This window comes from Phocoena phocoena, chromosome 15 (genome assembly GCF_963924675.1).
Source record: "Phocoena phocoena chromosome 15, mPhoPho1.1, whole genome shotgun sequence".
NCBI classification, from domain to species: domain Eukaryota; kingdom Metazoa; phylum Chordata; class Mammalia; order Artiodactyla; family Phocoenidae; genus Phocoena; species Phocoena phocoena.
In genome coordinates, this window is record NC_089233.1 from 62646691 (window position 1) to 62669997 (window position 23307).

Genomic DNA, 23307 nt, shown 5'->3' on the forward strand with positions numbered 1-23307 from the left:
TCCAGGAAGCCCTCCCTGATCCTCTCATTTGTTTGAGTCTCCTCCAGCAGGTCCTGAGAGCTCCATGAGGGGAGGGAACGTGTGTCCCCAGAACCTGACACGTAATCAGCCTGTTGTAATTATCTGTTGCATGTTTACAAATGTCCAGAAACATCTGGAAGGAGCATAGCAAACTGATCAGAGTGGCTCCTCTGGGGCTGGAAAAAGGAAGGGAGTTCATTTACTACTTTATCGGACCAGTTTTTAAATTAGGGTAAAAAAGGTGATGAAGCCTACCATTCTTGGGGTGGTGAGGCTCAAATAAAATGAAGCCAGGCAGGGACAGGGAGAGGGAAGTAGAGAATGGGCATTTTCCCACCAACCTTGACCTCTCCCACCCTCACCTTTGCTCCCAGTACATAGTCCCCAAACCGGGCCCAGACATCGTCAAAATATTTATTAAAACCAAAGCAGAGGGAACAGAGCTGTTAGGAAGGCAAATCAAAGTGCAGATTGGAGGGTGGGGCAGAGCAAGAAGTGGGGTGGAAGGGGCACTTCAAATGCCACAGGAGGGGCCCCTGTGGTCTGGGCTGGGGGGGAGGCCCTTCACCCCACCCCTCCCGCCCACCCTGTCAGTGAAGGTCCCCCACTCACCTCTCCCATCTCACATCCATCCTGGGGGCAGCTGGGGCCCTGCAGTGACCCCGTGGGAAGAGACCACCCCCTCGATCCACCCATGGCTGTCAGTCAGTCAGTCTGTCTCCCTCCCTCACTTTCCCAATAAATAAACCATTCAGGCCTCAGCTCCTTCAGAGTGGGGCAAAGAACAGCTCAGGGACCCCTGCCCTCGCTCAGGGGTAAGGGAGTTGCGGCATCAGCCCCGCATCCCTCCTACCCTTTGCTGATGCCCCAAGCTTGCCAAAAAGGCCTTGATAAATAAATAACGCTCCATTAAAGCTTCGATCAGAAAAACCTTTAAGACGACAGAAGTGCTCTCGCGGTCCTGCAAACGAGCAGGCCAAGGCCTCGCCACCCGGCCTGGTCAGCACGCAGGATTCTGGGGGCAGGTGGCCACCCTGGGCCTCGCGGGGCCCCTGGAGCAAGGAGACCAAAAGTGCAGTTAGAGCCCCCGCCATGCGCACACATGGGCTCATGCACACACACGTGGACACACTGGGGCGTGTTTTCAGTGCACACACAGATGTGTTCACCTTCATTCCCCGGTACATGCACACACACATGCTCACACACCACTCACCCCGTGTACACACGTGTCGGGTGTTGGGTGCATGCACATACACACCACAAACAGAATCCTTCCCTTCCTGGCTTGCTCAGCCTCCTGGCAGTAGCCAGACTCCAGAGCTAGAAGCGTCTGGAGGTAGGGGAGAGGGGTATAAATTAAACGTTTCCAATTGGACTAGGAGGACGGCCAGGGGCAGGGGGCTCCAGGGCTACAGAGACAGGGTGGGCATCCCAGGACGCCCTGGTCCCCCTAAGCCCCGTCAGAAATCCAGGGGAGTGAGGTCCCCAAAGTCACAGTCGAAGAGGTCTCTGATGCCCTCGCCCTCCTCAAGGCCGAAGTGGTAGTCGAGGGCCTCGTGCGGGGGGGACAGGCTGATGAACTCCTCGGGCAGGAGGCCGGCGAAGTCCTCCCGCACGTGCTCCAGGAGCGAGTCAGCCGCCACCAGTGGGGACAGGCGGTCCTCTTCCATGGGGGCCCGCAGGCTGCCCATCCGGGAAAGCAGAGGTTCTGGGGAGACGGGGGAGCATCACAGGCCGGGGACACCCCGGCGGGGAGGGCAGAGGGGCTGTCACACCTGCCCACCCACCCGGGAGAGGGGGGCCCCCGCCCCGCCCTGCCCACCCACCCTTCACCCACCTTGCTCCAGGCTTAGCAGGGACTGACTGGGATCCGTGGCAGGGGATGAGGGGGGAGATGATGGTGGTGGTGGCACTGTGGTGGCAGGGTCAGCTGCCCTGTCCTCCTCCCCAGAAGCTGCACCCTGGGACGGGGTCTTCCCAGGGCTGATCCCGCCCGCACTCTCCTCAGGGCACAGGAAAACATCGATGGGGCCTTGTTTGCTCTTAAGGGAGATCTGAAAGGTCTGGGTAAAGGTAGCAGCAGAGTAAACTGAGGCTCAGCTAACTACCAGCCCAGCCCAGCCTGTCCTGTTCCAGTCTAGACTCCCACGTCTCACCTCTGAGGAGTCCACGGCTTGAAGCTGGGTCTCGGGAGGGGCCTTGATCACCATAACCATCTGTTCTGCAGGGTCCGCAATGCTACGAAGGTCCTGGCAGGTCACGTAGGCCAGGGTTGGTGGAGTCAAGGACCACATGACCTTTGGCCTTTGGGGGCCACCCACCCAGACAGCTCATAAGGCAGAGCCCATACCCGCTGAGTCACTCCTGTCCTCTGCATCTCCCACTCCAGGGCCTGGCACATAGCTGGCACTCAATCCTGTCTCATGCCCCTGAGCCTCAGTTCCCACATCTGTACGAGACCACTCTCTACCCATCAGATCTTAAGGTAATAATGGCTGCCTGCAATAATTTCATATAAATTACACAAATACAGGCTTGGTACTGAGAATTTACTCTGACCCATGACCTTGGTGTCAATTAGTAGTTATCTCCAAAATGTATAAACGTAATTTGGGTATTCACTTAAAAAAAAAAAGCTTATTTTAAAATAAAGTTTCTATTTTTGTAAATAAAAGACAAAAACTTATATCTCTAACCTTGAAGTTACAACCAGGGACCGAATCACTGTCTTGAATAAATGTTTGTTATTGGTACCCTAGCTTTTCTTGTTTCATTCTGTGCAGCTTTGGAATAGGATTATTTTCCCCTTTTACAGATGAAGCTGAGACTCAGAGAGTAACTTGTCCAGTGTCACACAGTGACTAAATGCTGCACCAGGACTGGTATCGAAAGCCAGAACCCTCTCCTGAATCCAGGGCCCAGGGTAGCCTCTCTATTCCCACTTGGATGGGGCCACGGTCACCCTCCAGGCAGTTCAAGGATATCGCTGGCTGTCAGCATCCTCGGAAAGCAGACGCAGCTGCGTGGTGCACATGTGGATCAGGTGGTCCAGCTGCCGCTCGCTTTCCTGCAGTTGCTGGAGGTCCTGGGTCAATCCTTCAAGCCGCCCACCGATCCCCACTGCTGCATGGCTGCCTCTGCCGGGAGGCAAAGGGAGGGTTGGCAGCTCCCGGCCCCTCTTCCCAGGAGGCGTGACCCTCAGCAGAACAGTCTGCTGCTGCCTCTGTTCTGTAAGACCCAGGCGAGCCCTTGCTCCTCTTGGTCTGGCTCCTCAGCTGGGAAACAGCAGAGGGCTGAAGCTGGGCTCCAAGGCAGACTGGCCGGGTTCAACGTCGGGCCTGAATGTCTGTGAACACCCATGTGTCCCTCATAGGGGGCTGGATAAGTGAATGAGGGCAGACATGCCGTGGAATACTATGCAGTTGTGTAAAAGGACAAGACTGCATTAGATGTAGACATGGAAGCATTTCTAAGACATATTAAGTGAAAAGAAAAAAAATGATGCAGAGTGGAATATCTACCGAAAACTGAGAACACAAATGTGTCAGAGAGGGGAGTAGGATGACCGGGGAAAGAGGCGAAAAGGGAAAAATAAAATAAGAATTAACAAGAATAAAACAGCTGTGCTAAACACTCTCATCAACGGCAACAGAAGCCAGAACCGCGGTCACCTGGGGGTATGAGGCATGGACTGTCTGGGAGGGGCACAAGGGAACTTTCTGGGGTGCTGGAAATGTTCCTTATTCTTATCGGGATGGTGGTCACCCAGGTGAAGAAATATGTAAAGTTGCACTGAGCTACATAGGTAAGATCTGTGTTCTTGCCTGCATCTATCACCTCAGGGAAGCCAACTTTCCTCTCTAAACCTCGGTTTGCCCAGCAGTAAGATGGTGATCCGGGCAGCCACAGTGGGTATCGCTATCAGCTCCTCCGGGCTGGCCTGGCCCCGGGCCTCCACCCACCCTCCTGTTTGGCTGGTACCTACAGCCACTGGATGTGGTTCTTGGACTTCTTGGCGATGAGCTGGATGCCCTCAAGGACGTTGGTGATGTCATAGATGCGCCGTTTCTGCACCTTCAGCACCTCAGCTGCCCAGTTCAGGTCGACGACACCATCGGCCGAGCGGCTCAGCAACTCCAGGAAGCGCTTGGTAGTCAGATTCAGCGATGTTTCATAGCGTGACTTCTCCCCTGGGGACTTCACACCTGGGGGCCAGGCAGGGTAGGGTCCCTCAGCACCACCCCCACCCCCCAGCCCCAGCCAGGCTCTGGGGGATGGGGCTGGGGGGCAGATGGCTCCTTCCCCTTGGTGAGGCCAAGCAGGGAGGCCCTGTGGCAGCCTGCCAACCACAGTATTCCTCTTCCGGCTGGGGAACTCCCCACCCCCCAGGGCTTGGGGAAGCCATGCCAGGCGGCCACTCCAGCTGCCCCTTGGGGCTCCCAGAGGCCTGGCTCAGGCCCAGGCCTAACAGACCAGAGCTTAGTCTGCAAGCATGTTTGTCTGCCCACACCCCCCCAACCTGGGTCCAACCAGGAGGTCTGCCCTAGCCCAAGCTCGGGGGGTACCTTTTCCTGGGTGGCGGCCTCTGCCCCGAGCTGGCCCACTGCTCTCGGCCAGGTACTGATGGTCAGTTTCCAAGTCCAGCCTCCGCTTCACCTACGGCAAAAACAACGGGAGGATGCCCAGTAACCAGGAGAGTGGGGCCACAAGAGACCTGGCTGAGGGCCTGGTGCTCCCAAGCCGCCCCCTGCCTCAGTCTCTCTCCCAGGATGCCCAAGTGTGTGAGTGAGGGGGAGGTCCCAGGGGACACAATCCTACCCCATAGGACAGAACACTCAACTGGAAGGCAGAAGTCCAAGCCTCAGTTCCACCACCACCTTCTTGGGGGCATGTGGTAGTTTGCAAATGTTTTGATACTCCTCCTTTCAAAAGATGGAGCCTAATTCTCCTCCCCTTAAATATGGGCCAGATCCGGTAACTTGTTTTGAATGAACAGAATATGGGGGATGTGTGTCACTTCTGAGACTGGATCGTACAGGCACTGGAGCTTCCTCCTTGCTCTCTTTATTGGATCATTCACTCTCGGTGGGAGCCAGCTGCCATGTCATGCAGGCACTCAAGCAGCCCTAAGGACAGGCCCAAGTGGCAAGGAACTGAAGTCTCCCCCCCAACAGCAACACAGGTAAGCTCAGAAGCAAATCCTCCAACCCTACTCATGCCTTCCAACGACTGCAGCTGGGCCAACATTTTGCCAGCAAGCTCAGAAGAGGCCCTGAGCCAGAAGCACCCAGCTGAGTAGCCCCTGAATTCCTCACCCCCAGAAACTGTGTGATAATAAATGTTTGTTGTTTTAAGCCACTAGGAAACAGGTCCTCTGAGTAAGTCACTGCCTCTCTCTGGTTTCTGACTGTCTGTGAATATGGCAGCACAGTAATGGCCCCATTTTACAGATGAAACAACTGAAACCCAGAGAAGCTCACGGTCACACAGGCAGGAGTGGCAGAGCCAGATGCCCTCTGATTTAGTTACACCACTCGAGGATGGAGATTGCCCTGGAGGTCTCACAGGCATCTCCACTGCATCCTGATGTACCCTCCCCTCCCCTCCCCACAGGGTTTCCTGAGCTAGAACCTGGTTCAGCCCCACCTGCTGCCCTCATCACAACTAGCTGCCAAGAAATCCTGTCACCACAGCCACCAGCACCTCCCACCTGGACCAGCTGTCTTCCCATCGGTCTCCCTGCCTCCATCTGTCCCCCTCCACCTTAGTATCCTCATCTGCCACCAATTCTCCACAAGAACTTCTGCTGAGACATCTTTCTTCACAAACCTGTGTCTCCAAGCCTTAGCTCATGCTGGTCCCCTCCCTGGTTTGCCCTTGCCTCCCTCTCTCCTAATTCACACCAACGCTTCCCCCTCTGTGGGCAGGCACCTTACCCATAACCTAAGCCTTTCCGATCCCACAAGAGAAACTGAGGCTCTTCTCCCTCAGAACTGCCTCAAACCCAACCTTTCCCCACATGGTCTCTTGCTACAAATTTCTGCAGATGCGTTTGTCTCACCCAGAAGCCAGGGAGCCCCTCAGAGGCGGGCACTGGGTCTGAATAGTCTCTGTACACAGGGTCTGGGCATCAACAAACGTTTGCTGGATGAACCACCCCACATGCTGACACTCTCTCTCACGCACACACTCATGGATTCCCTCAGGGATCCGCGGCTAGAAGAGCTAACACGCGCTGAGTGCTTCCTGTGTACCGAGCACCACTAGGTAACTGCTTTACCTGCGTGCGATCATCAAACCCTCCAACCATCTCGCAGCAGGTGCTCTGAGGACTTCCACTTCCTGAGGAGCCTGCACCTCGGAGAGGTCACATAGTGAGAGGTGGAGTCAGGATCTAAACCTTGGTGGGCTGGGCAGAAGCTAGTCCGGAAGCCAGGCTCCCTAAAGCCAAACCAGAATGTACCCCCTCTCCAGCCTTGACCCTAGGGCCTGAACCCTAGTATGCTCCAGCCAACCGCACCCCTTGCCTCCTTCCTGCTCCCCATAGGGGTGCCCACCCTGAAGGCAGATCAATGCCACACTCTAAAACAAGGGCTCAAGCAGATGGATGCCCATTTCTGCTGCTGCTCTCTAGAGATGCAGGCACAGGGACCCAAAAGGCAGGGGTGAAGACAAACAAAACACTGGTGAAAAAATCTGGATGACTCAAACACCTACCCATGGGAGGGGACACAAAAACTGGTTCATCCAGCCTCTGGAATACCACGCTGCTGTCAAGATGGACTGAGGCAGGCTGATACAGAAGCCTCCCAAAGACATATTGACAGCTCATGAAACCATTTTCTCTGGTTCAGTTTCTATGACTACAGAATCCATTTCAGGGGTGACCTCTGTATGGGAGGGAGGAACATGAGGGCCATGTTGCCTTATCTCTAAAGTGCGGATGATGTGCTGCTGGAACACGGACATAAAGGAAAAACGTCAATTTCTAAAACTTGAAAAAGAAAGTTGTCAGAAGCACCTTAAAAACAAAAGCAGGCTCAGGAGGAGAAAAAAGGAAAAATGGATGGGGTTGGGATCTTGTCCCCCTCAACTTTCTAGCCTTTTAACTCTTTTTCTATAGTAAATGTGTATTATATTTAGTTTGTTTTTTAACAGCCATGACAACAGGGTAGAGGTGGACAGGAAGGGCCAGGAGGAATGGCTGAATTGCAGAGACTTGTATGCGGGAGGTACTCAATGAATGCTCACTCGTACAGAAGCTGAGCCTGTCACTTGTTTCAAGGACTGCCCCAAACAAATGCTAGAGCAGGGGGTCAGTGGAGGCCACAGCTCAGATGGCCAGTGGCTACCCACAGGTACAATGTTAGGGGGTGTCGGATGGCAAAAGCTGGGCCTATGTTTCTGGACTTCAGCTCCAAGACCGCACCAGCCCTCACCCCTGCCCACGGCAGAAAACACCTACTGGCCCTTAAGTACTGTGAGGGCAGAGGCTCCTTACTTGCCTGTGCCTAGAACCTCATAGGTGCTCACTAACAACTGTTGAATGAATGGAATGCTCAGGCCCAATGAGGCTGCCCCTGACACCACTGGGGGTGGAGGAGAGGGCATACGTCCTCAGCCCAGTCCCTGGCTGTCCCTCTGAGCCTGAAGCTCAGTTCCCCAAGGGCAGGACCCACAGCCCTGGGCCTGCTAGGTACCTGTCAATCAGCTAAAATGGAGGCTACTTGTCCAGGCTCCAAGCCGGTACCCACAGGGACAGGTTGCTGGGGTACAGGAGACGAGCCAGGTGGCCCACCCCTGGTACAACTTCCCTCCGTCTCACTCATTAGGAGGAAGGGACCCTGGGCTTCCTTCAACCTCTATTAGCATCTCCAGTATGCAAGGCATCCCAGCAGTTAACCACTCAGGAAATCTGGATTGGTCCCAGCACTCACTAGCTGACTTACTAGGGAATGTTCTAACATCTCTATGCCTCAGCTTCCCTATCTGTAAAAGGGGAAGGTTGTTGAAAGGGTTAAATGAGTTAATTGGGTAAAGTGCTTGGCACAGCGCCTAATACACAATACAGTCTCAAAACAATGGTGCCTGCTATTGTTATTATTAGCATCTCGGTGATTCCGGAAGGAAGGCCACACTGGGCAAGGGGCCAAGGGGGTTGGGGGAACCTTGCCGGGATGCCTCAGGGACCAGCTGCCACCCAGGCCATGAGCAGTTGGGCGGCTTCCACCACCTTGCCCTGGGCCCTGCCTCCTCCCACAACTTGCTCCAAGCCCTATGCGGAGACCCCATCCTGCCCATCCATGCCTCACCTTCACCCACAGGTTGTGCCAGTCAAACTGGTCTCCACACCCTGTCCTGGAGCCCACAGGGCCAAGCTCCAGGGCTCCACTCCCTTCTCCGCCTGTAATTCAGCCGCTTCTTTTGGGCCCCCTAGTCTGAACTGTCTTGAGCCTCTTGCTGCTCAGGGAGCACTTTATCAAGGCATCTCCCTGGGGCATTTACTCTCTCCTGGCACCGGGGGCCTCCTCTCCAGCTCCCAGAGGCCCAACCCACCCAGTACTTCCACTGGGGCCCAGGGGTCTGCCTGCCTGATTAATGAGGTTCCATGGCAACCAGGGTCTGGGAGGGTGGAGGATGGCAGATGGAAGGACAGGCAAAGGGAGGGGATCAGCAGCTGGCCCAGCCACCCCGCCCCTGCAGAGAAGGCCTCCCAGCCAGGCAGCCTGTCCCCAGAGGCCCGGAGGGCCAGGCCTGCACCTGGCAGTCCCAGCATCGAGACAGGAAGGAGGGTCTTCTCAGCGGCTCTTCCACGGTCTGGACCCAGGACGCCCCCCTTGACCTCCCTAAGCAGCCATGCCCACCACCCAGCCACACATTCTGGTCTGAAGCCAGCAGGCTTCAGTTCAAATCTCACTTGCAGCCTTGTGACCAGGGGGCAAGTCACTTCCCCTCTCTGGACACAGTTCAGATGGGCACAGTGACAACACCGAGCTCACAGCATGGATGTGAGTTTTAGCTGCCTTGAAGTCTGCCAGAGACCTGGCATGCAGTCAGCGATAGCTGAATACACGTGGGGCAATTATTATCACTGAGTCTGACCCTTGAGCGTCTCTGGCTAGGAAGCTGAGGCCCAGAGCACAGAGCAGCAAACAAGGACTGGCCCGAGGTCACCCTGCAGCCCGGGGCGGGGCCCGGAGGACCAACCCAGGCTCGGCACCGCCCAGCCCGGGCGCGTCAGCCCACCCTCCCCCGTCCCAGCTGCCGCCGGGCCAAACACCGCGCCCCGCCAGGGTCTGCGCGGGGGTCCAGGTAGCGCAGTCGGCCCAGTGTCCCTGGTGTCCGTACCGGCGGGCGGCCGAGCGCGGGGCGCGGCGCGCTGGGTGTGGGCCGGGGCGCCTGCGGCGTGGCGAAGAGCAGCAGGTCGGGGTCGCGGGGCCCGGCGGCGGGCGCGGCGGGGCCGGCGGGGGCCGGCGGGGCGCTGGCGTCCTGCGCCGTGGAGATGATGACGATCTGCGAGGAGTCGAGCAGTCGCAGCGCGCCGGCCCCGAGGAGGGCCTCCAGCGCCGGCGCGCAAGGGCCGCCCGTGGGGGCCCCGGCCACGGCCATGGCGCTCACGGCCCGCGCGGCCCGGGTGGCAGTCGGCGGCGGCGGCGCGGGCCCATGGCGGCAGGCCGAGGCGAGGACTCGATCCCGCTCCGGATCCCGCTCCGCCCCCGGCAGCCGCTGCCTGCAAAGTCCCGGCCACTTTTACGCGCCAAATCCTTTTTGCCGCGAAAGAGCCACGAGCCGCCGAGCGCTGCCACCATTGGCTGTCCGGACTGTGACGCAGGCGACGGCGACGGCGCCTATTGGCTGCAGCGCGCCGGACCTGCGGCGGAGGGCGGGACGGGGCGGCGGCGCGAGGCGGTCCGGCCAATCGCAGGACGGGGCGCGCGCAGGCTTTGTCGGGGCGGTGCCAGGCGCGTTCGCACTCCCCGCCCCCAGAGGGGATGACCCCTGTCCGAGGAGGGGGGCAGCCAAGCGCTCCCCGACGTACCCCATCCTGCTGATGCCTCTAAGTGGAGATAGAATGTCCGTTCTGCATATGTCACCGTCAGCTGACCCCACGTGACCCCCAGAACCCCCCACCTGTGGCCCCAACACATTCAGGGCAGATCTCTAGAAACTGCCCCTCCTCTTTTCTGGGTTCTCACCTCCAAAACCCCAGCCATATCTCCCTTCCTCAACTTGGCCCACCAATGCCATTCACTTTAAAATTCTGCACCCACCCTATTCCTCTCACCCAGAGTCCAAGCAGAAGATGGGGAGGGATGTCTGACTCAGTGCAGCTTGGGGCTTTTCTACAAGCCCTCCTGTAGCTGGAATCTCTTCAACACCCTATGCACAGCTTCTGCTTAAACTGATTCATTCACTCATTCATTCAACAAACGTTTTGAGAGCCTGCTCTGTGCCCCATTCTTGACTCCTGGCCCTAAGGAACTCACAGTTTAGTGAAAAGGGGAGGAGGGAAATAGAGAGGTAACAAATGTTTACAATATGATGTGGAATTTCCACTATTAAAGTAATTCCAGGGGGCTTCCCTGGTGGCGCAGTGTTAAGAATCCGCCTGCCAATGCAGGGCACACGGGTTTGAGCCCTGGTCCGGGAAGATCCCACATGCCGTGGAGCAGCTAAGCCCGTGGGCCACAACGACTGAGTCTGTGCTCTAGAGCCCACGAGCCACAACAACTGAGCCCTCCAGCCACAACTACTGAGCCTGCGCGCCTAGAGCCCGTGCTCCACAACAGGAGAAGCCACCGCCATGAGAAGCCCGCGCACCGCAATGAAGAGTAGCCCCTGATCGGGCAACTAGAGAAAGCACGCGCGCAGCAATGAACACCCAATGCAGCCAAAAATTTAAAAAAAAATAATTAAAAAAAAATAATAATAAATAAATAAAGTAATTCCATGTTAGATCTAACAAAGGGAGGAGGTGAGTGTGCTGAGCATGAAAATGCATTTAATCCAGAGGCCCTGGGACCTCTCCATCAGCCGTTTCTCATTGCTCCGGTCAGCTGATTTGACCAATATTGTCCTCTCCTCTGTGCCAGGCTTTGTGCCAGCACTGAGGGCAGAGATGTGAAAGGTTTGATGATTTCTATGAACTTGCCTGCCATCTGGTGGGGATGACCCATCAAAAGAAAAAAAAAGTAGCTAAGACGCAATCAAGAATGAGATCCCTAGGCCCGGCATAAAGATCCCTTCTTCCAGGGAGCCCTCCGCAGTTGGAGCTAGCTCACTTCCTCCATTGCCCAGCCTAGCCTCTGTTCTAGCACTGAGTGCACAATGCATTTCTCTCTCTGCCTCCCCTATCAGACTGGGAGCTGCATTAGGGCCTCTTCCCAGCACTGGCCTGGTCCAGAGCAGGTGCTGAGAAGGGTTATTAAAGAAATAGAGACTGATGCTAGAGGCTACCTGGAATGCAATGAGAAGGCCCTGGTTCTCCAAGAGTAGCCCTTAGGCCCCCGGTTTCAGAATCACCTGGGTGCTTGTTAACTATGGGCCCACCCCAGCCCTGCCAACTTAGAATCTAAGTGCCTAGGAATCCTCATTTTCACACGCAACCCCCCCACCCTCATTCCTGGTAATTTTTATGCATGTTCATATTTGACAACAAATTGGTATTCCTGTATAACCAAAATATATGGGGCAGCCTCGAATTACAGCCCCTATGGACACTTCTTAGCCTCAGTTTCCTCATCTGTAAAATGGGCTTATTGGGCTTCCCTGGTGGCGCAGTGGTTAAGAATCTGCCTGCCAATGCAGGGGACACGGGTTCGAGCCCTGGTCTGGGAAGATCCCACATGCTGCGGAGCAATGAAGCCCGTGTGCCACAACTACTGATCCTGTGCTCTAGAGCCCGCGAGCCAGAACTACTGAATCCACGTGCCACAACTGCTGAAGCCCGCGCACCTAGAGCCTGTGCTCCGCAACAAGGGAAGCCACCAAAATGAGAAGCCCGCGCACGGCAACAAAGAGTAGCCCCCACTGGCCGCAACTAGAGAAAGCCTGTGCACAGCAACGAAGACCCAACACAGCCAAAAATAAATAAATAAATTTATTTTTTTTAAAAAAAGGGGGGGCGCTTATTGCCCTGGCGCCTTCCAGGGTTGCCATGTGGATGAAAAGTATAGGTGTTTCATAAACTATGAGGTGGCTTAGGAACGCAGCAGGAGTTTCCTAAGCAGTTTGTGAAATTATTCATCGCAAATCCCAGACTATGTCAGCACTAGAGGGGACCAGAGAGACTAAATAAGCCTCTCACTTATGGCACAGAAGGGAAAACTGCGGCCCATTCAGAAGTGAAGCCAGCCAGTGATAGAATCTGGCCAACATGGATTCCCAGCCCTGGGCCTGGCCTGTCCCCCTCCTTTCTCCCTAGTTAGAGAAGCTCCCATAAGAATGGTAGGTCTCATTCTAAATAGCCAAGCCAGATCCTGACGAGAGGGTGAGAGAAGCCAGCAGCATTCCCACTCCAAAGGGAATTTCCTTCCTTCACACATTCCCAAAGGGTCTCAACAACAGTAACATTCACTCTGTAAAGCCCTCTCATGCCCAATAGTCATTCAACAAACATTTCTCGGGCACCTGTTATGTACCAAGCTCTGTACTGGTTGCTGGAGAAGGAAGACAGATACTACTGCCCCATTTTATGATGAGCAAACTTGAGACCTAAAAGGCATGAGCTTACCTAGCAGATGAGAGAGCTATTATTCAGGCTCCGTGAGGCAAAAGCCAGGGGTTTTTCAAAGCCCTGCCCTGCCCAAAGTATTCAAGTACACAACCTCCCAGGTAGAAGCAGGTGCCCTCCTTCCCACAATCCCTCCTGTCCTGCTGCAGCAGAAAGGAGTGAAGAGCAGAATTCCCAATGTGAAATCCAGGAAGAGATACGGGCCTTCTGTATCTATTAATACCCACTTGAAAACAGCAAAGGCCTGATAGATAGAGCCTCTTGGCCCCAAGCCCGACAGATCCTGATAAGGCTGTTCTCAACAGTTCTCAGGCTGGTAGGCTTCCAAAAAATCCATAATTACTGGGCAGCCACTTCCACTGATGATCTCCTTTCAACTTGATACTCTCATAAGTGAAGCTTGTTTATCCACGTGGTGCAGGATGGAGGCCCAGAGAGGGGCACTTGCAACTCAAGGTCACACAGCAGAATTGAACAGCCTCCCACTGTAAAACCCAGGGCCTGCCCTTCATACTCACCACCCTCTGTAAATACCCCAGAACCAGGCTCAGGGCTGTCAAGATTATAATGTGTGGTTTCCAAAACGTATTATGGTGGATAGTGGCTTAATTAATAGGTGCTCACCTCCATCACCAACTCCTTACTCCAGAGGAGTCCAAAGGAGTGGAAGCTCCTGGGCCCACAATCCTCCACCTGAACACATCTTTCCAAGAGGCAGGATGGTAGAGGAGTGATAGCATGGACTTCTAAATCAGGTGGATGGGGCTTCCCTGGTGGCGCAGTGGTTGAGAGTCCGCCTGCCGATGCAGGGGACACGGGTTCGTGCCCCGGTCCGGGAAGATCCCACATGCCGCGGAGCGGCTGGGCCCGTGAGCCATGGCCGCTGAGCCTGTGTGTCCGGAGCCTGTGCTCCGCAACAGGAGAGGCCACAACAGTGAGAGGCCCACGTACCACAAAATAAAATAAAATAAAATAAATCAGGTGGATGTAAACCGGAATCCGAGTCTGTGTGACCTTGGGCAAGTCAATTCACTTCCTTTGAGCCTCACTCATTCAATCCACAGATATTTACTGAGCACTTACTATGTGTCAGATATTGTGCCAGGTGCTAGGGAGACAGTTGGAAGCAAAACACTCATCTCTGACACCTGGAGCTCACAGTCCAGTGGGAGAGTCAGAATTATGTCTCTGTGTCTGCACAATATGCTCATTAAGAAGTTTGACAAGCGACACGAATAGTTCAAAGCTATTTATTCCACACACACCACCTCCCCTAAACGCACATTCATAGCGTAAAAAAAAATCTCCAAACATGAACATCCCATTAGGATAAGGAGAAATGATTCTGTCGTGACTTAATTTTATTAAGGGGCACAGAGGCATCCATTGTTGAGTTCTGGCAGAAGGAGGTGGGGAGTTTTATGTCTGCAACGTTACATTCATCTTGAATGATCCCTTGTCACTACACTGAATTGTTTGACTGACGGTTTACTGTCCCTGGAGTAAACTGTCACTGTGCCAGTTCTGGCTGTGTCTGTCACTGTGCCAGTTCAGAAGGCTGTGTCTGAACACGGGCCTCTTACCCATTCGGGAGGCCATCTAACATGGGAGCAAGCCTTGGGAGTCAGGCAGACCCCAACCATGTGGCTTGGCCAGATGGGTAAGTGATTTACCCCACTGAAGACCTTTGCTTGCCTCATCCATAGAACAAGGGGCAAAGGCTCCTTGACAGAATGGGTGTCAGGGTTAAATGAGAAAACAAGACAAGCAGGGTTTGCAAACTGGCCCACAGGTATGATTTAATTTACCCAGATTATGTTTTTCCTGAATTATGAATTAGTTAAAAAAAGTTTTAATTGGGAAATGCTATATAAAAATTCAAATATCTGGCTTTAACAAAAACCCAGTAATATCTGGCAATACCAGGCAGGCCATCAGGGTGCTGAGCAGTTGCTGTCCCCCATTTAGCCAGAGCCTTGACCCTCCAGGCCACGAGCGTCCCTGCCTGGCTTGCCTCACTCGGTGTGACCTTACTTGCCCTGCCATTGTGGGTACCTGGGTTTGCAATCCCTGATGCCTGTGCCTGGAACAGAGTAAGCGGCCAGTAAATGTTAACTACTATTAGTGACATCATTACAGCAGGAGCACAGCTTCTCTGCTTTGTGGGTAGCTAGAGAGAAGATATGGACGTGGCAGAGTAGGGAAACTGGGTGTTCACAGGGCTTAGTGCCAGCCAGCAGCTGTGTGGCTGTGTGGCCTTGGCCAAGTCCTCAGCCATTAGCTGGTCCATACGTTCAGTGGGGGTGGGCCAGAAGGTCCAAGGTCAATGGAAGTGGATAGGCCTCTGGTTGATAGGCGAGCCTCCTTTCCCTCGAGCCCCCATTATTCCATGAGCTCACACTCTGGGGGCCCCTCTCCTCTCCAAGGCTCGCCCAGTGCCTCTTCCCTTCTCTCCATCACTCCAGCCTCTGCGGAGAGACTGTGCTTTTCCAAGGAGAGGGGAGAAAACCAGACACAGTGGCTATGCCTGCCCTGACCAGCATGGGAGTGAGGGGGCGGGGAGCCCTTAGAGCACAGGGGCTCTGTCTTTTCATCTGTAAAGTGGGGATGGTAATAATAATGATAACAGTGTTTACCTGATGGGGTTGTTGGGGCATTAACTGTGTTATTACAGTGCTTGGGGCAGTAGCTGGCACATAGGGAGCCCTCAATAAATGTCAGCTGTTACTAAGAATGAAAGATGAATCACTGGAGCAGCTTGCCTACATCTCCTCCTGATCTTTCCAAAAGAGAAAAGAAAAAAATTCTTGTTAGGCTGCAGGAGAGTTTTCAAGCAGCAATCCCTGCACTGCCTCCCAAACTCTATTAGGTTCAAAGACAAGAAGAAAAATACATTTGGAGGGCAATGAAGTGGGTAGATGAGACAATCCCTTATTCCACTGATCCTCAGACTTTTTTTTTTTAGTTAGTTAATTTTTTTGGCTGCACCATGCAGCATTCAGGAATCTTAGTTCCCTGACCAGGGATCGAACCTGTGCCCCCTGCAATGGAAGCACAGAGTCTTAACCACTGGACCGCCAGGGAAGTCCTCTCTCAGACTTTTTTTTTCATATTTAACATCTCTGAAATTGAAGGGCATCACACAATCAGTGGCATGTCCGCTTTTAGTCGGCAGCTCTTTTCTTTCTTAGGGGTTCGAGATAACGCTGTGCCTCATCTGGATGGTGTCTTAGAAGTCAGGAGATAAGGTGAATGAAGAGCGCAGGGCCGGGGCGTCCCCGTCAGAGGCCCTCATTGTTCTCATCACCTCCAGCCTCACCAGCACGTTTGAGGCTGGCCATGGTGGAGCGAGCAGCTTTTCTTTCTTTTTCTTGTTTTCTTTCTGACACCTGCTGACCTGCATTTGGCCTCCGGGTTGACAGGCACATGGCAAATGCGGTCAGGGAGGGGAGTACGGAGAGCTCAGGATGAGAAGAGAAAGGCTCTTTATCATATATTAAGATATTCAGAGAGCAGGAGCCAGAGATATTCTCTCTCCCCCCAACTTTTTTTTTTTTTAAACAACAACAAAAAAAATCCCTGCTGGAAGCCGGAGTTATGTATGTGCCAAACAGGCCAGGGTACCCAGCAGGCCTCCTGGAGCTGGCAATGAACCGAAACAGGGGCATTGTGTCCAGGCCACTGGCTGGCTGAGGGGCATTGTTAGGGCCTGGCCCTGTCTGGGAAGGGGGGGGCGGAGGAGGCAGGGGGAGTGTGTTCCCATGACTCCCTGGGGAGTAACAACAATCGGGACCAGCTGGGAAGCTCGCATGCCAGGGGCCCGGTGGGCGGGTGGCCGCCCCCAGAGGGGCAGTGGAGGGCCGCAGGGGGTTGCGGAGGCGAGGGGGGGCAAGGTCGGGGCCTGTTTCTCAGCTGGGGGAGGGTCATTTGCTACACCCCTCTCTCTCACCACCCCCCCTCCCAAAAGCCCTGGGCCACCGAGGTGCTCTCCAAATGACACCCCAGATCTGCCCACTTCTCTCCACCCCGCGGCCCCCACCCCCGGTCCAGGCTGCCATGGTCTCTCACCAGGACCACTGCCTGGCTTCCTCACTGGATCCTTGCTGGCAACCTGGGCCCCTACATTCCGTTCTCCACACACAGCTCGAAGGATCTTTCCAAAATGTAAATCATATCACATCACTCTCCTGCTTAAACCTGCCAAAGGCTGCCTGTCACACTTAGAAGAAAACCCAAAGCCCTCACTCTGACCCACGAAGCCTGCCTGATGGGCCCAACCAGCCTCCAGGACTCCATCTCCAACACTCCAGTGAGCCCCCGCCTGGCACTCTGTCCTAGCCACGCAAACCTCCCGCCAGGCCCTGGGATGCTGTCAGCTGTTCCCCCCTCAGGGCCTGTGCACTTGGCAGATCCTCTGCGGGGTACACCTTTCCTCTACATCTTTGCATGGCTCGCTCATCATTTGGGTCTCAGAGCAAACAGCACCTCCTCAGAGAGAAGGAGGGAAAAACAGACCCTGCTGTCCTCCCTGGAAAACAGACCCTGCCGTTCTCCTCCCAAGTCACTCTATGACAGTGCCTGTACTACTGACTTCCTGGCATCTACCACTCTGAAATGACCACATCTGTATATTCATTTGTCAGTTTTCCCTCCCTGGACGACAAGCCCCAGGTAAGCAGGAACTGGCTTCTTTCATTGCTAAATCCTAGCCTCCCTGGACTTCCCTGGTGGCGCAGTGGTTAAGAATCCACCTGCCAATACAGGGGACACGGGCTTGATCCCTGGTCCAGGAAAATCCCACGTGCTGCGGAGTAACTAAGCCTGTGCACCTCAACTACTGAGCCCGCGTGCTACAACTACTAAAGTTTGTGTGCCTAGAGCCCGTGCTCCGCAACAGGAGAAGCCACCGTAATGAGAAGCTTGTGTACCATAACAAAGAGTAGCCCCCACTCGCCACAACTAGGGAAAGCCCGCGTGTAGCCAAAAATCAATCCATCCATCCTAGCCTCCAATATCACCAGGTACCTAGTACCTAGCAAGAACTCAGTCAATATTAGCCATTATTTTTACTATTCCTGTGCTCAGGGCTTGGTAAACAATGTCAGCTGCCACAGGGGCAGGCTGGGAGGGTCACTCTCAAGCAGGAGTTCTGAATCTGTGATCCATGAACCGAAGTTCCATGAACTTGGACAGGAAAAAAAATTACACCTATATTTTCACTAGTATCTAACTGAAATGTAACATTTCCTTCAATTTTAAATGTAGGCAACAAACCAGAGGCCAATTAGCAGCAACCTGGGACTTTATCTCCAAGACAAATCACAGCTATTTCCATATCACAGCTGCCGCAGGGATCTTGAGATACTATTTATGCTTGTTGCACCTGTGAAATCATGGTAGTTTTGGACCTGCCTCTAGATCTTGTTATCTAACGTGTTAAAAAAGAACACACATTACAAGGGACTTCCCTGGTGGTCCAGTAGGTAAGACTCCGTGCTCCCAATTCCGGGGGCCCAGGTTCGATCCCTGGTCTGGGAACTAGATCCCGCATGCCACAACTAAGAGTCCACATGGTGCAACTAAAGACCCTGCATGCTGCAACTAAGACCTGGTGCAGCCAAAATAAGTAATAAATACATACTTTAAAATTTTTAGAAAAAGAACATACATTATTAAATCACAAATGTTTAAAATATTTTGATAATTATTTCAATATTCAATATAATTGTTGTCTTTTGTAATCCTATTTTATTTTATGGGTTTAAAAAACCCCATTCTTGAGAAGGGTCCATAGGCTTCACCAGATGCCAAAAGGGTTCATGACCCACATAAAAAAGACACCCTAAAAAGGAGTGTCTTAAAAGAGCTGATGTGGGGAATTTCCTGGTGGTCCAGTGGTTAGGACTCCTCGCTTCCACTGCCAGGGGCCCAGGTTCAATCCCTGGTCAGGGAACTAAGATCCTGCAAGCCACGCAGCGTGGCCAAAAAAAAGAGCTGATGTGGTCTGACCTTGATCCCTCTCTTAGCTGATGTCCAGCCCACGAGGAGAGGCTGAAAGGGGAGCCCAGAAAAGCAGGGGGAGCAAGGTTTCTGACAGAGACCCCACAACCTGCATTTCAGTGCTGCCTGGTCCCGTCTTATTTATGAAATCGCGAGCACACAGGCCTGTAACAGAAAGCAGGGGGCCCTCTAAAAGCAGCAAGAAGACAGCCCAGCTTTCCCTCTGTCCTCTAGCTGGACCCCTGCGGCCTCCAGCTCCCAAGAGTGAGTCCTGTAGGAGGCCTCTGGTTAAAATTAACACCCTCTCACCCAAAATGCTTTTCAAGGCTGAAAGAAGACACCCCCCCATCCCTATGAATCTGGAACAAGGGGAGGAAAAAACGTAACATTTCTTTTTATAAATGCCCTCTAACTTGTCACAGAAAGCAACCCATCTGCAGTCACAGACTGTTGGCTCCAGGAGGTGGGGCACTGGTTTAGGAGGGTGTCAGGTTTAAAGCCTGATTCTCATAAACACAAAACACACTCACGGGAGTGGGAGAAGCGAACAACGTGGACAGAAACGCCATCTCCAGGATCCTTTCTGGAGCCTGCGAAGTGGAAGGCAGGAGCCGTGAGCATCACAGGAGGCAGCTTCTTGGCGCCTCGGCCTGTGAATCATCTCTCACATGGGTTCCCTGAATGACCTCTGATTTGGGAGTGGAGCAGCAGAAGGGCCCCAAATTCACTTCGATTTTGCGCTTCCCCTTTCACTTGGAGTTCTGTGGACCTGAGTGTTGGGCGTCATCTACGACAAGGCTCGGGACACCTAGGGTGGTTCAGGATGATCTGCCCAAGATATTGGGGGACTGGAGGGTGGAGCTGTGGGGGGGGTGGGAATTGGCTCAAAGAAAGGACTCGCTTTTTTTTTTTTTTTAATGATACTAACATTGAGTTGTGTTTTTTTTGGCTGCGCGGCTTGCAGGATCTTAGTTCCCTGACCAGGGATTGAACCCATGCCCTTGGCAGTGAAAGCACAGAGTCCTAACCACTGGACCACCAGGGAAGTCCAGGACTCACTTTCATGTCAGATTATTGATCAAAAAGAAACCAAACATGCGGAGGACAAGGAGGAAATGTCAGAGTTCTTGAGATGACAGTGCAATATACAAGTTTCTTAGAAGACAGAGATGGGTGGTCGTGCAGAGAATGTCTCAGGAAGGCTGTACTAGAAAGTGCTGATAGGTGGCACCCCTGGCTGGGGTGGAGGCAGGTAGGTGGAGATGGGGTGCAGGGGGAACTTGATTCTTCCCTGTTACACACTTTTTGTACCACTTAAGTTTTGCACTATTGTATATGCATTATTGAATAAAAAATTTTGTTTATAGCTTTGCATTGTCAAGAGACCTCATAGGAATGTAGCAGGTGCTTAATAAATACACGTTAAAACACTGTGCTGTTTCAGGAACTAGCATTTATGGAGCACCTACTGTGTGCCAGAAGCTCTCCAGCAATCCCCATTTTCCAGGTCTTGCAGAAATGGAGGCTTGGCTAGGAGGGAGCTGAGTGGGGACTCCTCCTAGGAGCCAGGGCTCTGCGCCTGCACAAGGACCACACCGCCTTCCCCCTGGAGTGAGCAGTTGGAGGCACCAGATGCTTTGGCAGGATCCAGAGAGATGCCATCTGTGAGGGGAACCTATTCTTACAGAGCAGAGACAGTGGGTAGTGGAGCTGGCCAACCCCCAGCGGCAGTGGGGGGACGTCAGGAGGGCAGGCAGCCAAGGCTTTTACCTTCAGCTGAGGGTGGGGTAGGACAGGCTAAAAAAGCAGGGTGTCTGCAGTCCTCAGGGCCATGCTTTCTTTTACATTTGGTTGATATGTTGGAAATAAAAGCAAACCTTTATCGAGTGCTTACTTCATACGCTATCACATCATTTAATCCTCCAGACCACCCTATGAGGTGTGCGCTATTAGAATGCCTATTTTACAGATGCAAAACGGAGGCCCAGAATGGTTAGGACACTTGCAAGGGACCAGCGAGGCTGGAACTGAGCCCAGACACTCTGGCTCCAAGGCTTATGTCCTTAACCACCACTTGTGCTGCCTCTCAACTCGTTGCACCAGAGGCCAGTTTTAGTTTGGGTTCCCCTAATCGCAGACCCCAAGACAAGGATTTGAGTGCAAGTGGTTTCTGTGGGAAGTGGTTCCAAGCGCTGGTGGGGCATGAGGGAGGGAGACAAGGAGGAGGTGTCATCACACAAGTGACCACTGTGGGCAGCCAGAGCTCAGCCTTGCTGGGGTATTCTGGGAGCCAGTGTGGAGCAGGCACCTCAGAGTTATCCCACCCAGTGACAACTGGGTGAGGGGTGCAGGAGTGGGGGTAGTCATCAGTCACTGGTTGAGGGCTGCTCCCAGGATGTGTTAATCCTCTAGCACTGCAGGTCTGCTGCAGGCTGGCAAAGCTGGTGCCAAGAGCAAGTGAGGGGCCCTCAGGCAGAAAGACTCAGGGTGGCAGTTGGGTGGCTGGTGTGCACTGAAGCGGTAAGTTAGACAGGATATGGGTGGAGCACCACAGCATCTGCAACAAAGCCCACTTGCTGACAGCCACCCTTTCCCCTCCCCATAACCTTGGATCTCACTCAGCCTCCACGGAGTGAACTAGGGAAACTTCAAGATCCCCTCCTCCAGGCCTGCAGTACAACACTGCTTGAGAACACGCAGTTAGAGTCAGACCAAATCCCACTTCGATGACCTAACAGCTCTGTGACTTAGTTTCTTCCTTTGTCACATGGGCTACTTGTTGGCCCCATATCATTCCCTACCACCTTGTTACTCAAGGCGTAGCTCAGAACAGCAGCAGCACCCATCATCCAGGAGCCTGTGAGAAATCTCAGGCCCCACCCCGACCCCACTGAATCAGAATCTGCGATTTGATAAGGTCAGTGACTCATGTGCATATTTCTACTAGTAATTTCCTTTTTTTAAAATTAATTAACTAATTAATTTTTGGCTGCGTTGGGTCTTCATTGCTGCACGAGGGCTTTCTCTAGTTGCGGTGCGCGGGCTTCTCATGGCGGTGGTTTCTCTTGTGGAGCACGAGCTCTAGGCATGCGGGTTTCAGTAGTTGTGGCGCCCGGTCTCAGTAGCTGTGGCTCACGGGCTCTAGAGCACAGGTTCAGTAGCTGTGGTGCACGGGCTTAGCTGCTCTGCTGCATGTGGGATCTTCCTGGACCAGGGCTCGAACCCGTGTCCCCTGCATTGGCAGGCGGATTCTTAACCACTGTGCCACCAGGGAAGTCCGTAATTTTCAAAATATAAAAAGAGATTGAAGTATGCCTATTCAAATTGGTGGTCCCCGGAGACCTGTTTGATCTGTCCAGCTTGGTGGTTTTCAAAACTCAGTCTGGCACACGAGTCTCCAGTTCCCCACATCCCTGTCATTCCCAACTGCATAGCACCCAGAACATTAACATTTATACCACTTGCCAGGCCCCTATAGGCATTTGAGTTTGCACCCCTATAACTAGCTAACATTTGCATAGCATAGTTTAGGTTTCTAAATTTAAAGTAAGGCACTGAAAAAAACATGAGCTTTGAAATCGCATAGATCTGGGTTCAAACCCTGGTTTGGCTGTCATACTATTAGTTGTATTACCTTGGGCAAGTTACTTCTCTTCTCTGATCCTCAGTTTCCACATCTGTGAAATGGAGATCCAAATACATACCTGCAAGGTCTTTGAATGGGTTAAAAATAATTAGTGCAAAGCACCCAAGAGGAAGTAGGAGCTCACTACATGGATGTAATTAGTAGAAGCAGCCGCTGTAGTCACACAAGTCCAATGTGGACACCAGGTATTACTATGATTATCCTCACTTTACTAGAAACTGAGCCTCTGAGAAGTTAAGAACCTTCCCCAAGGTTACATAGTGGTGGAGTGGGGACTCAAACCCATGTCTTCTAGCTCTATATCTGCACTGTCCACTAGAATTTTCTGCGAGGGTAGAGCGTACTGTATCTGTGCTGTCCAAAACAGTAGCCACTAGCCACGTGTGGCTACGAATAAGCACCTGAAATGCGGCTGGTTGAAATTGAGAAATGCTGTAAGTGTAAAACACACACCTGATTTTGATGACTTACTACAAGAAAAAAGAATGTAAAATATCTCATAACTTTTACATTTATTCTATGTTAAAATGATAATATTTTAGAAATACTGGGTTAAAAGATATGATTAAGGTTAATCTCACCTGCTTCTTGCCCCCCCACTTTTTTTTTGGCCACACCCCACGACTTGTGGGATCTTAGTTCCCCAACCAGGGATTGAACCCGTGCCCTCGGCAGTGAAAGCTCGGAGTCCTAACCACTGGAATGTGGCTACTAAAAAAATTTCAATCACGTGTATGACTCACATCGTGTTTCTATTGGACAGCGGAAACGCTAGAGCTTCTCCAGTAGAACACCTAAGAGGAGGAACTGCATATTCTCTAAAAAACGCATCTGCAACCCACTGCCCACCAGCCAGGAGCCCTCTGTTCCAGAAGAACGGTCGGAAAACATACCCACCAGAAAG

The 23307-nt window shown here is 53.1% G+C and overlaps 1 protein-coding gene across 1 annotated transcript; it reads right to left on the reverse strand.

Annotated features, from left to right (window-relative positions):
* Positions 1 to 587: 587 nt before the first annotated feature.
* Positions 588 to 9756, reverse strand: E2F1 (E2F transcription factor 1). Its single transcript, XM_065892954.1, has 7 exons — positions 9373 to 9756; positions 4590 to 4680; positions 4010 to 4229; positions 3009 to 3161; positions 2181 to 2295; positions 1862 to 2087; positions 588 to 1732 (listed from the first exon to the last, which is right to left on the reverse strand). The coding sequence occupies exons 1-7, from the start codon at positions 9631 to 9633 to the stop codon at positions 1485 to 1487; spliced, it is 1314 nt and encodes a 437-aa protein (XP_065749026.1). The 5' UTR covers positions 9634 to 9756; the 3' UTR covers positions 588 to 1484.
* Positions 9757 to 23307: the final 13551 nt, after the last annotated feature.

Bases quoted from the DNA above. Each gene is read 5' to 3' on its own strand.
- E2F1 (XM_065892954.1), bottom strand. From the start codon at position 9,633: ATGGCCGTGGCCGGGGCCCCCACGGGCGGCCCTTGCGCGCCGGCGCTG. The intron at 4,230-4,589 runs GTACCCCCCGAG...CCTGGCCCCCAG, and splicing joins AGGCCGCCACCCAGGAAAAG to GTGTGAAGTCCCCAGGGGAG. The intron at 3,162-4,009 runs GTAGGTACCAGC...GCCTCCCGGCAG, and splicing joins AAGAACCACATCCAGTGGCT to AGGCAGCCATGCAGCAGTGG.